Source organism: Ochotona curzoniae, unplaced genomic scaffold (genome assembly GCF_017591425.1).
Source record: "Ochotona curzoniae isolate NIBS_2020 unplaced genomic scaffold, NIBS_Ocur_1.0 contig_883, whole genome shotgun sequence".
NCBI lineage: Eukaryota > Metazoa > Chordata > Mammalia > Lagomorpha > Ochotonidae > Ochotona > Ochotona curzoniae.
In genome coordinates this window covers 30750237-30764250 of record NW_024466599.1, presented here as the reverse complement: position 1 = coordinate 30764250, position 14014 = coordinate 30750237, and the positions used below count along the sequence as shown (strand labels likewise).

The 14014-nt window shown below is 42.7% G+C and overlaps 1 protein-coding gene across 1 annotated transcript in view; it reads left to right on the top strand.

Annotated features, from left to right (window-relative positions):
* THADA (THADA armadillo repeat containing) overlaps positions 1-14014 on the top strand; it is a 316968-nt gene that overhangs the window by 214401 nt on the left and 88553 nt on the right. The window contains exon 30 of the mRNA XM_040993162.1: positions 3945-4060. Within this exon, the coding sequence (XP_040849096.1) occupies positions 3945-4060 (116 nt within the window). The remainder of the gene's footprint in view (positions 1-3944; positions 4061-14014) is intronic.

Genomic DNA, 14014 nt, shown 5'->3' with positions numbered 1-14014 from the left:
TTTAGGGCCCATCACAATGTCTCAGAGGTTAAATCTTTGCCTTACAATGCCAAGATCTCATATGGGTGTCAGTTTGTATCCTGGCTGCTCCACTTCCCATCTAGCTCCCTGCTTATGGTCTGGGAGGGCAGTGGAGGATGGCCTGGGGCCTTGGGACCCTGCACCCATGTAGGAGACCTACAAGAGACTCCTAGCTTCAGATTGATTCAATTCCCGCTGTTGTGGCCACTTGGGGAGTAAACCAGTGGGTAGAAAATTTTTCTCTCTGTCTCTCCCTCTCTCTGCAAATCTGCCTTTCCAATAATAATTAATTAATTAAATAAATAAAAAGATTTAGGTTTATATAAAAGTTGAATTAGGCCGTACAGAGATCTTATACTTCTGCCCTCCCAATTTCCTCTGACTTTTAGTATCTTGCATGTGCATCGTACATTTGTTGCAGTTGACCAATATTGACATATCATCACTTCAAGTCCATAGTTTCCATTAGGGTCACTCTTTTTCTTGGCAACTAATACCCATTTTTAATACCCATTAAAAATTTTTAAAAAGTCTGTTTCTCCTACTTCCATACTCTTCCATACTCTTCTCTGGATCCTGGTAAGACTTTTCAAGGCCAAACGTGAATCTCAATTTTTCTGCAAAGTTGCCTCTGTTTATTTTTGGAATGGGACTGGAAGAGAGGGAGCAGGCAGAATACAGAAGAAAACCAACATTTTATTAGGTACCTAGTGTGTGTCAAAGAATATGTAGGTTCTTTTAAATCTCTCTCTTATCAGACAAAATAAATATTATTGCAGTAGTCCTTCTTTATCAGCAGTTTCAGCTACTGAAATCAACCATGGTCCAAACGTATTAAATTGAAAATTCCAGTAGTAAACAATTTGTAGATTTTAAGTACCTTTTGTTACAATAATGATATAATTTTTCTGTGTTTTATTCTCCTAAGATTTGTTTTATTTTGAAAGTCAAAGAGAGAGAGAGAGATCTTCCATCTACTCATTTACTCCCCAGGTGTCTGCAACGGCCAGGGCTGAGCCAGACTGAATTCAGACAGTTCTTGCAGGTCTCCCTCATTGGTGCAGGGAGCCAGACACTAGGACCATCTTCTGCTGCTTTTCCCTGGCCATTAGCTGGGATAGAAATGGAGCAGCTAGGAGATGAACTGACACCCCTTTGGGATGCCAATGTGACAGGAGCAGCTTAACCTAGAGGGCCACAGTGTTAGCCCCTCTACTTGATTTTCAGTTACTTTTGTTAATCTCTCACTGTAACTAATTAAGAAGTGAAGCCTTGTCATAGATATGTATGTATAAAAAAAAAAGTGTATGTGGATTTTAGTACCATCCTTTGGTTTCAGACAGACACCCAGGGCTTGGAACGTATCCCCACAGACAGGGAGAGCTGCTGGGTATACCACTTGCCTGCAAGAATCAGGTATAATAAACTGCCCAAAGCCCACAGCTAGTGATTGGCTTACACTGCTTCTGCCCCCAACTCCAGAGCCTCAGTGTTTTGTCTCTCTCTCTCTCTCTCTCTCTCTCTCAGTATCACAGGCCTGGACCTGCCTACTTTCTCAGCTCAGAAATTTTACTGGACCAGAACTTTACAAAAGGAGAGAAGTAGAAGTTGATGACTTTTGCCATCCTTTAAGAACTGATGGACAAGTGACCTACCTGGGTTTTGGATCATAGTCACTGAGGCCTGCCCTTTCGCCTGGGCCTTACCAAAAAGGCTGGCTTGTTTATCTTGACCCTAGTACACCAAATGTCATGTGAAAGTGGTTATGTATTTAAATAGTTCATCAATTCTCCTGAAGCAAAGTATCTCCATGACACTAGCCTCTTTCATACATTGGCCTACAAGACTTTTCTTTCTTCCTCTCTACTCCCCCCCTTTCCATCTTCTCCTCTCCTTCCCTGCCCCAGTTTTTCCTTTGACTTCTTTGACCCCGTCTTCCTCTGTGTCTCCTCTCTCTGTATGTGTTTTCTCTGAAGTTCTCCTGAGTATACTTTCTCCATTTATTCTGTGTAAATGATCACCCTCCGTTCTTGGTGAATAACTGGGGTCACAGTTCCTGTCTGGTGTGTGGCCAAGGCGACAGAATTGGTGGACCCGTAGGCTAATTTTTCTAAGCCAGTGCTATCAAGCGTTTCAAAAACAGTTTGTTTTTGCCAGGGAAGGTGAGCAAATATAGGACTAAGTTTAAACAGCCCTCTGGAGTTATTTTTGAAGTGATTGCTTCTAAATAAGAAGCATTTGAAAATCTCACAGCTTTCTTTACAAGTACATTCCAGAGTCGTGTATTTTGCTGGTGTCTGCTGATTAATTACGATCCTGTGCCACCATGAAAAGCCCTGGTGGTTGGTTCTGTGCAGCTGTGGAGGAAAGAAACCAAGGCCCAGTGACTCTGCCAGCTCTTTCAGGACAGTGGGGATTGAGGCCGAGGGAGGTATTTTTCCCTCCAGCAGTCACCACATAAGAACAGCAGGCCCAGCCAGCCCCTGTTCTCCAGCCTGCGTGCCGGGCGGTTTTGAGTCCCTGCGGGGTGTGGTGAGAGAGTGACATCTGATCCTGCTGCTCAGAAATAACACGTCCATTATTAGAGAGATCCTTGCCAGCCTGCACTCCAAGACTTTCCTGCATTCTCCCGTGCAGTTAAACTCTGCTTAGGAAAACAGAAGGAGTCTGAATTTATTTGAATTCTGTAAATCCAAATGTGCTTGACATGCATTTGGTGTGCTGAATACATGTGCCCTATCTCCACCCAGGGAAACCTGTCACCTTACCCTTCAGAGTCTGATGACTCTGGATCTGTTTTATCCTGCTCTCTCATTGCCTCTCATGCCTCCCCTCCATATCCATAAGTAACTCTTAATGATTGCTCTACTGCCGAGTTCAGCCCCTTGCTGACAGGAGAGAAACGGAGAGAAAAAACTGAATCTAGTTGCTAAGAAGGAATTCTCTGCAGTTTGAGTAAATAATGCAGTAGAGGAAAAGAAAAACAAACAAGTCTCATTACAACAAACTTTCAAAAATCCTGACTGTATTTGTCTTGCTCCACCCATTCCTTCCTCAGCTCATACTGGGGATTTCTCTTAGATGGTCTCTTTCCTTAGCACTAGCTAAGGTCAAAAGATTTGTCTGTGCCCTCTGCCCTAATATTCTCTATTGCAGGATTGTTCTCACAGAGGCCTGCTCGGTATCTTGGATGTGTGTGAATCTACAACACACACACACACACACCCTTTCGCATGGCTTGTGCCACTTGATTGTTGGGTCTGTGGCCTTTAATGTAAATAAACAGTCAAAAAGACAACAGAATCTACTCGCTGGTTTCGTACTAGTCCTTTTCTTATTCTAGGCTGTGATGCCATGGAAGAGTCAAAAAAAAAAGGGGGCCTATATGTGCACTGGTCCCTCTACTCCTGACAGCTAAGGGTAAATGTGCTGAAAACTTCAAATAGTTAGATACCACTGCGTGGGACTTGCAAAAGCTAACATTTGTGCCAGCACTGTTCCAATGAGCCCAGAAATGTATTACAAACCAATTAAGAATCTCGGACAGTTTATTTTTCCTATTCAGACTTTAAAAGGTACAGTTCGGTTTTATGTGAGACTGCATCTCTCTGCTAAAGTCAGTTTATAGGTTTTCCTTCATCATGAGACCCTAGGAGCAAATGATCAGTCGCAGAATAGTCACTGAGTGTTGAATTGTACAAGTTGCCCAGGGCCCAAGTATGGCCTGAGGACCTGGAGTTCTCATTCACAGCTGTGCACTCAAACACTAACATGCACTTCTGTAAAAAGCCCACAGCCACGTTCCGCAGGTGCCTCTTCTCTCTGAGAGTACTATTTTGAGGAAACCTAAGAGGGAGGAACTGAGCATTGAGGAAAAATCTATTTTTCACAGTATGATATTGCTTTTTTTCTTTTTGGTTTAGGTTTTTCATCTGTTACGAGCCTACTCAGACTCCAAACACAGGACGAATTCAGAGTTTGAGCAGGAGCTGACTGACATCACTGTTTGTACGAAAGCCAAACTGTGGCTGGCCAAAAGGTATGTTAAAACCCCACACAGCTAAGGAGTTATCAGGGTTGGGAATACACTGGAGAATTGCTGTTTCTAGTTGTGGGGAGTTTTAAAAGTCTCTGGAATGAGTTTTCTAAACTTATTGGAGTATTTATTCTTTTAGAACTTTGGGTTGTGGTAAAGAAAGAAAAATATTTTCTTGACAATTTTGCAAAAGCTGCTGAGTGAGTGAGGGACATGTTCTGTGACTTTTTGTGTATCTACCAGTCAATTTGTTTTGTATTTAATACCTGCTATATGCCTGCTCCTGTGTTTGGTATTATAACTACAAAAGGCAGTCATGGACTAAATTAAGTGATACAGACTCTTAGTTGTCATGGCAACTTAGAAATGGACCATTGGGGTACAACCTAAGCAGCCAGGTTAAATGGGGGGAAAGAATGGAGGTTCTGTTTTCAGGTGCACAGAGGGGTAGTTTGGATTAAGCAAGGTAAAAAGAATGGCTGGAAGCATGTATTTTTTCCCCCCTTATCATTCTTATTATGGAACCCAGAGAACATTTCCTGTGTGAAAGGTGAAAAGGAAAAACAGATTTCTTGGGTGACAGTGGTTAGAGAGTCCTATCAGCCACACAAGCGTCCCAGGACCCTGGACTTTGTTGTCACTGACACTGTTGCAGCACAGCTTTCTCCTGCCCTGTATGTATGTTCTCTGACTCCAAGTAATTCTGTGAGAGGTCTATGTGCCCCCCAGGTTCTTTGCTGTGTATGGGGGGCTCAGGAATCTGGGGCTCTCCGAAAGTCATCCTGTTGGATCCCTGCTTCCAATCAGGACTGGCCTGAGAGCGAGCTTTCTAGTGCTTGTAACGCTGTAAGGAAGCAGTTACTGCCCCTCAGCCTGCTGCTCCTTCTTGGATCTCGTAGGAAGCCATGACCACAGGTTTCCGAGTCCACTCTGTCCCCTTGGGATGGAGTGACAGACCAGCTGTTGAGTGGATCTTTATGTGCTATGGTGCCTGTCAAGTCCTCTTGGCCTTTTTATACATTACCCTGTGGTTCCTGTTGCTTTCTCATCTGCCTTGTCATCAGTAGTCTCCCGCCTATACTCCCCTTCTCTGATTTTTTTCTCCATGATTTTTAAGCCCTAGAAAACAAAGGCATGAGTCATGGCAGTTCACTGGGTTTGTGTCTTCCTAGCCCAGAGTCCAGGAAAACCACTTCTCTGTTTCCAGTACAGTCAACTCCCTATTATCCAAGTGTGAATTTTCCACTTCATGGGTGGTCCATGGATGGTTCCCAGCACCAGGTTTCCTCTTGCTCCCCAAAACACTTTTACAAGTATTAATCAGGATGTGTTCTGAGCCTGCAGGAGATTTTGGAAGGAAACTGTGCTGCCAAAGCCAGTACATTCTGAAGCTTTGTGTCAGGTTCTCTATGTTATCCACGTCATTGACAGGATAACCTTGAACTCCTGCATAAGGCTGTTAGTGAATGAAGAAGCCTCAGTCTACCCTGTCCTCTGGTGGTGGTTGGGGGGGTGCGGGGGTCTCCTGCTGAGAGAAGTGTTTGTCTGCACTGGGGAACTCAGTGCTCGGCCGAACTCACTCTGGATCCCTGTGGTCCCTTCTCAAAGCAGACCCTGTCTTCATTTTCTCACCTGCCTTTCCAGGAAGATGTTAGGAGGCAAAGTATTCCAAATTCAGCTGCTGAAGAGTCTCCTTTATATCCCTCACAATTTACACATGAAAGAGAAATAAGTTACTCTTTAGAACTTACTAAGGCTTTTCTGTATCTTTGCAGTAAAAGCTATGAAAAGTGGATACTCCTGTAAAAAAAAAATGTCAATTTGAGTTTTGGAAACAGCACCTTTTTCCTTCTGTGATTTATTTGATCATTAACTTGAGTTCATTGATTTCAATAAGTGCAAAAATGTTACCAAATGTGTCACTTGCCCTTTTGGTCTCAATTTTCAAAACATATTTTCATTTGAAGCCATTGGATAACCAATTCAGTGTCTAACTTTTGACCTTGAAACAAAAAATTGAGGGTGTATAAAATAAAGACTTTTGCCCTACATTTGCATTTTGAGTTTGCAAGACCAGTAAGAATTTATATGAGGTGATTTAGCAATAGCTGTGGAGTTACTAAGGAATTTTGGTGATGAATGGCCAGCTGGCAGCATGGTCCCAGTGAAGGACTGGGCTTTTCCTCTTGCAGCCTGCTTTTCATTCCAAGATGTCAAAGCCTTTATGGAAATCAGCTCCTTAATCCTTCAGGTCCCTTCCTTCCTCTTTTTCTTCAGCCCTTTCTCCTCGGTCCAGATCACTGTCTCTCTCAGACACAGTGGGAAAACCAAGCTGAATCAGGCCAGGAACCCAGTGAAGATCGGAATCAGCTGCTGGCCTGGAAAGGGCTGCTGGTGGGCGCCACGAAAGAGGAAGGACTCAGGCGGGGATTGTGGTTCAGGCCGCTACTCTTGCTGCTTGCAGATTCCAGCTCTGCTGTTCTAGCTGGGAAAGGCTTTTCAAAGCCTGTCAAATAGAGCAGAGAGAAAGAATTTCATTTAGGTTGAGAGTTGGAGTGACTCCTATATTGGACCTAAAATTTTCAGAGATGCATTTCGTTCTCTGGTATATCCTCCTAAATTAGAGGAAGAAAGATAAGCATGTGAATGTGTGTACACGTATATGTCCGTGTTGCGTGTGCACTCCTTTTAATCAACATGGTGAGCCCAGTGTGTTATTTAGGTTGAGTGCTAAACAGCGGTTATGAACAGAAACAAACACGTGTCTTTGTTTTCTTCGCTGATTGTCACTGAAGAGTATGCTTATCATAGAAAATAATCAGACACGATCTTTTAAAAAGAAGAGAATAAAAGTACTTTTACCAGTCTAGTAGAAACCACTTTTTGATTTGGAAACCACTGTTGTTGGTTAATAGTTTCATATAGTTAACTTTGCTTTTATCCTATGGATATTTTTTAACATAGTGAAAATTTTACTATGCATATGTTATTATTTCCTTCTCTTTACTTGAGAGTGCCATGAAAGTATTTGCTGTTTTATTTAAAAATTTTCTGATATGGTAGCTATTGAAAACAGTGTGGTGTTTCTTCAAAAGTATGAGAATAACATTGCTGTAGAAGCTGGCAGGTCCATTTCTAGGTACAAGCCAAAAAAAAAAAAATTGAAAGCCGCCTCGAAGAGATATTTGTAGTGCCATATTCATAGTTGCATTATTCTTGATGGCCAGAACATGGAAACAACCCGAGAGTGAATATTGCATAGATAAGGAGAAGTGGTAGGAAACTCTGATACAGGCTACCATGTAGATGAATGTTTAGGACAGTTGTGCTAAGTGAGATTTTTAAAAAAGTCACAAAAAGACAAATATGGGTTAATGCCTTCTGTAGAAAACACTGGAGCATTGAGACTCTTCAGAGTCTGACAGTGGAATAATAGCTGCTGTGGTGGGGAAGTTAAGGGAGAAATAGATATGGTTTCAGTTTTGTAAGATGAAAAAGTTCCGGAGATTGATTACACATCTGTAAATATACTTAATATGACTAAGCCACATGCTTTAAAATATTTGAGACAGTAAATGTTACATTGTATATGTTTTGCCCCAAATATTTTGTAAAAATTTGATGACAAATATTTAAAACAGAAAAATTTGTACTCTGTCACTCCCTTGAGATTATCATTGTCCTGACTTTTTATAGTTATTGCTTTGTTTTCTTCCTAGTTTTACCACCTGGGCATCTCTAAACAAAACATTTCTGCCTATTTTTGAATTAAAAGTAAACTTTGAAAAATATGTTATTTCTTGAAGGTATTTTTGTGGCCCAAATAATCAGTCAGTCTTTAAGTTTACTTAATCACTGGCCGATTGTTAATTACTTCAGGTTTTTTTTTTTTCCCATTATTTTTTAGCAACCCAAGTAATGTTCCAATGAAAATCTGTATGCAAGTGTATGTGTGGTGGGGGAGGTAATATATTTTTTTTTAAGTTAATGGAAATGGAATTAACAGACAAGTTTATTTTGGTACCCCAAGTTTTGAAATCCATGCCTAGAGTTTTTATAGTCTACATTTTGTATGAATTTTTCAAGACATGTTCATATTCATGGAATTCTAAAGTTTTAGCATGAAAACAAATCTTAGCACCAAAGCAAACATTTAGTTCCGTGTTCCACGTTTTTGAAGTACTCTCCTATTGGTGTGTGTGACTGTGGGTTTTTGCCTTTGCTTTGATTGCCAGGAGTGAGCTAAACTGATCAAGAGAATACAACAGCGTTTAACAATTTTGATGGACACCAGATTGTTTTCCAGAAGGGGGCCTGTCGTTTCATCTTCCTAACAGCAATACATAGGGAACTACCACCAAAATTTTAACTGAGATTTTTAAAATGAGGTTAAGGAAACTCTGACTTTTTGAAAGCCTACTCTGTGCCAAGCCCTGTATGGCAAGGTTTATGAATAGTCTTTTATTCACTCTCCTCATAACTACCATAGTATAAGAAAATGTGCTTTTCTGCAGTGCAAACAAGGGAAACCTTTATTGTGTAAGATAGCCAGTTTAGGTATCATTTCTGTTTGGCATGTGTTAACAAACAAGTCATCCAAGTGTGGGTAGTTTCTCAGCTGGTACTTCTTACATCAAAACACAGAAATGCCACTCCTTAGCACTGTATCATCGTGGATATTTAGTAAGGAGCATTCCCTAAGTATTAACACTGGCTGCCACCAAAGGCTGGCCTTAATGAGTGTCTTCACATCAAGCTGGCCACAGGCCTGTCTTATTGGAATTGTGCAATGTTTAAAGTATCAGAAATCACAATAAATCAGGGATTTTCAGCTTCTCTTTAGAACATCTGACAACACAGGGCCCAAATTCCCACGTAGCTCTGGGGGACCAGCACTCAGACTGGGTTTCCTGTCTTGGTGGCTGGAGCATGTTCTCTGGGCTTCGCTACTGGTCCTGCCCAGTAGGTCTTTTGTGAGGTTACCTACTGGGTCCCCTGCTCTTGGCATTGGCACTTGTTAAGTGTGATCCTAATGGATGGGGCTTTCACTCCAGGCAGGAGCACTAGTGGCTGGAGTACAGAATGCTCTGGAGAGCTTTCAGAGCTTCCATCCCCACCCAGAATGTCTGATTGAGATATTTTAAATTCTGCCCATTCCCTTAAAATGCTTTTTATATTCTGGTTGTTTATTCATGGCGCAGTTTTTGTTTTGACTATACCTTTATCATTTCATTCAAATATTTATTCGGCACCACCATTTACCAGGATGTATCAAATACAAATACTATGACTACTTGTTAAAGCTACAACTTCAGTGTCAAAGGGCAACAAAACAGTCTTATCGAATAAAATCCTAGCCCTAGAATTTAGAACTTAGTAAGCACCCTGAAGTTCATTATTGTCCACTCCCACTTTCAACCCCACATATAAGGGAAGCTGCAATGCAGACAGGTGGGAGGATGTGTCCATTCTCACATAGCTGACCGGGAGGAAGATCCCACCTGACTGGTAAACTGTTGTTTCTTGAGGACTTGCCTCCCAGCTCCTTGTCAGGCTCTTTCTACTGGACCACACTGCCTCCATCTGCCCAGTGTTTTTTTTGTCAGGGCTTTGAAAGGCGGGAACTTAAGCAGTCTCTGGAGCAGTACTTCTGAGATAGAAGGATTGGCTAAGATGAAGGCTGTGGCTCATTGGGCCTACAGTCAGGCTGGGATCCTGCTGGTGCTGGAGCAGAGGATGCACTTGGAAGAACGTCAGCCACTGTACCCATCCAGTCCAGTTAGAAGTGCCCCCCACTCTCACAGCCTCATGCCGAAGGGCTTCCGGCCAAAGCTTAGAGCTATGGGACAGAACTGAATTTACCAAGCTATTCAACCTAGAATTATCTTGCCATCCACCTGGGAAGACCTATGTGAAGGACTGTGTGGCCCCGAGGCTTAGTGTGGGAAGTCTCCACTCCCTTGTTCAGGCAGCTGGCCTACTAGCCTCAGTGCCTGGGGTGGGAGCAATGGTTTGTTGGCATTCATTGAGTATTATCATGTTGAAAAATAACAGTCTGATATTCTGTTGAGAAAAACAGCCTGTCATGAATATAGGAATAGATCCCAAGGTTACTAGGAAAGCAACCTTGAGTATGTAAGCCTTTGAATAAAGTAGTGCTAATGAGAGGGGAAAGATGGTAAATGGTGGAAATGTTTGTTGAAGACCTACTCTGAGTATCTTCTTGCCTCAAGTGACTTTTGATTTGCAAAAATCCACTGTGTAAGCCATCCACCTGCTTATTGCTTATTCCACTTGCCTCTGCATTCCCTGGCCCCCCTTCCTCCCCTTTGTGCACTTCCTGATGTGTTTACTTCCAGCCACGTATCTGGCTCCTTCCTGGTCACCTTGTTATCTTCAATCTCATCACTTCTCCCTTTTCTTTTGCTTACTGATCCCCACTAAGCCAAGGGGTGTGATCCTTGAGGGCCTGGGGACTTCAATGTGCAAGGAAAATGTGCTTATAGAGACAAAACCGGGCCTGACTTTTGTGTGGCAATCCCCGGTTCGTCCCTGGGGGTCTGGGGGTGGGGTCTGTGGCCAGCTGCCAAAGTTCTGGTTTAGGATTCTGTTTTGCTTTGCAACAGCTGAAGGCAGCATTTATTTTCTAACCACCAGATTTATTCACACAAGAGACTATATTTCCCAGGCAGAAATGCTGGGGTTGTGGTCTAATTCCATTTTCCCACTGTTCCCTTAGCCTCTTCCGAAATCCCTTGTGCCTCCTAGATGGGCCCTTCCCCAAGAAACAGGCCCGCCTTTCGCAATGACTTGAAGTAAAGAGACCTCAGACCTCTGCCACAGCTGCAGGTTGCTGTTTCACTTCCTTGCCATTGAAATGAATCCAGGCCAGAGGGATTGGTAAAATATTCAAATGATCATGTGGCATTTTAAGGCTATCATTTGTGGTCCCTGCCAAAACTTTAAGGGAGGCAAGTCTTAACAGGGATGGTTAGTCACATAGCAGCTTTCCAGACCTCACTAGGGCTTGTGTTCTCTCTCTCTCTCTCTCTCTCTCCCCCTTAATTTTAGGGGGAAAGAGGGAAGGGAAGAATAGGCTGTCATATAGACCCCCCATTTTATACTCCTGCTCAGCCTGTTCAAGTCACCTTGAGCCTCAAGCCGATTTAAAAGATGACAGAAATGAAGTTGGGGTATTTCAGACCCAAGCTTGTTCACATGTATTTGCTTCCCTTAGAGATTTCTCAGGGATGTTTAAGATCATGATATCTCAGGATGAGATCCTGTTTATATTAAAAAAAAAAAAAAAAGAAAGAAAGAAAGAAGCATTCAGTCATCACATTTCAACCCAAACCAATCAAGCAAGGTACAAAACATTTTCTTCATCAACTATTCCTTTTAAAAATACAACCTCAGGTTTTCAAGAAATAAGCTGATTAAAACAAAGTGTGAAGTTTAAAAAATATATGAAGTATTCCTTGTTGTCAGGCTGAGCTTAAGGAAGCTAGCCTATGTAAAAGTAGTCAAGCTAATCAATGTATTAAGACGAGCTTTTGAACAAGTTGCCCAAGATCAAAGCTTCGTCATGTTGCAGCGAGAAGTAAAAATAGTCTTTTTACTGAACTGCACACCAAGAATTTAACCCCCAATTGCTAATGCTTCCTAATTTTTTTAAATGATGGAGATCTGGGTTCTCTAGAGGGCTCAGAAATGCCTCTTCTGCTATACTTGGAGCTGATGGCTTATAGGTTGTTGCTCTTGCCTTGCTTGCAAAAGAGTGCAGGCTTTCGTGTGCTCATCATGTCCCCGTAAGATTAGATGAAGCTTGTCTCAGATTTTTTTTTCCCATTAGCATATAACATGTTCCATGTTTTAGATAAATCGGCACCTTCATTTCCTTCACTGAGACATTCCCAGTAAGTTAAAGCAACTTCAAATTCAGAAACACTACAAGGCAATAAAGATTAAGGATATATTTCTATTTCAAAGACTGTATAAGTAAGATAAGTATGGACTTCATTTATTATAACAAAGAACTTGGTTGGTAAATGCTAGAATGAATCAAAGTGTGTAACAGGAGCTGTGAATAGACAAATAAATGACAGCTTGTGACAGTTAGCTTGCAGGGGTTCAAGGGAGTCTTCTAGGAGGAGGAAAAATCATTAATAATCATTAATTATTAAGTTCTGTAGGTTGGGGAGTGATTGAATTAATGATGGCACAGAGTCTTTGATCTCATCGGCCTGGTACACAGAAGGAGGCAATACAGTGCTCAGGGTTGTGAAGAGTGCCTTGGGTATACAGAAGAGGGCCCTCTGTTCTCAGGGTTTAGTTATGCTCCATTTTAATTGAAAAGAGAATTTAAGTATATGAAATAGCCAATAATGAAGCAAATGTAGAAGTACAAATAAAAAGCTCAGGAGTTGAAAGCAGAATGTAGACTGGGATAGTCAGAGGAGACTTTCCAGAGATGAGATGAGCCTGAGGGCATAGACAGCAGCAGTAAGGGGAAATGGACATGGCAGGATGGTGGCCACATGTGCAGTGACAACTGCCAGGCAGGCATGTGGTATATGTGGGCCCATATGTTGGCAGAATTGAAGAAGAGATGCTGTGTTTTGAGAGTAGTACAAGATTTGATCCAAGAATTCAGAGGAAGTCAGTAAGCTCAGCCTATCACTGGTAAGTAGGCTGCTGTCAGAATGCACGTGAAATACAGTAGGGATTGTTTTAAACCTTTCTAGCTCTCACTGTGGTCAACAGAATTCAGTCTGTCCTGGTGGTTAGCAGAAAAGTTTCCTGTTAGTAGCCTCCCAGCTCTCTGTGCCTGTCACCTGGAAGCTCCATTACCTCTAGCTGCTAGTAATGAGAATAGAAATATTTGTGTGCGCTTGAGACCACATGGCTTTTGTCTTTCCAGTGCTACTAACAGGGTTGAAGAATCACAAAATGTATGCCAGGAAAGGGAGTTTAGAGATTGTCTAATCCATTGGCATTCTTTCTTCGAATAGAAGCAAGCACACAGAAATTTGAGAGCTTGAAGATTGGATGGCAAATGCAGTGCAAGCTGGTCTGGTGGGGCCTGAGTCTCACCTGTGTGGCTCTCCTCCTATTGTGAGCCCCAAAGGGGAACAAGAGAAGCACTCTGACTGCATGCTTCAAAACAGGGATCTAATTCAAACCGGAATTTTTGAAGAAGTCACATGTAAGAGGGCAGACCATTTGTCTGCCTGACAGATGTAGCTGTCTCAGAAGATGGCTCAAGTTAGAGATGTAAATAGCAAGTTTGGTTTCCTGCCTCTTGAACTATCTTGCTGCTTGGAGAAATTCCTGTAGCCTAACCCCATGCCTAGAGGCCTCTCTCAAAAGCTACCCTCCCAGGAGAGGGCCCCCTGCTCCAGATCTTTGTGCCACGACAACTTAGCCGTTCCACGTCAGCCTTCCTCAGAAACCCATGCTCTGCTGGCTGCCACTTACTCTGGCCTACAAGCCATGCCAACAGGTTTAGAAATCTGGTATATAAAGAAGATCATTCTCCCAGTCATGCTAGTGTTTTTTCACTAGTGCTCTTTAGGAGACAGTACCTTTCCCTGAAGTCAGTAACTGACCACAGGCCCCTCTGGCAGCACAAAGCCTTGGCACCAGCCCTCCTACACGTGGTTCAGGCCCAACATCCTTGTCATCTACAGCCAGGCTGTAGGCCGCCTCCAGGAGGGCTTGTGGGGGAGCGTGGCCTGGCCTTACGTGAATTAGCTGAGGGAACAGCCCTGGGGAGAACCTCGAAGGCTCCCTGTTGTCTCCTTGCCCTCCTCTGCCAGTGCTGCCCAGCTTGCTTGCTAATTAGAAGGGCCTCATGCCAGGACCACCAGAATCCAGGGCCCCTCATCAGTCCTTGTGTTCTGGGTGTGTCATTTCTGAAGTGCTTGAGGAATGGAAAACCCTCGTCCCAAAAACGCA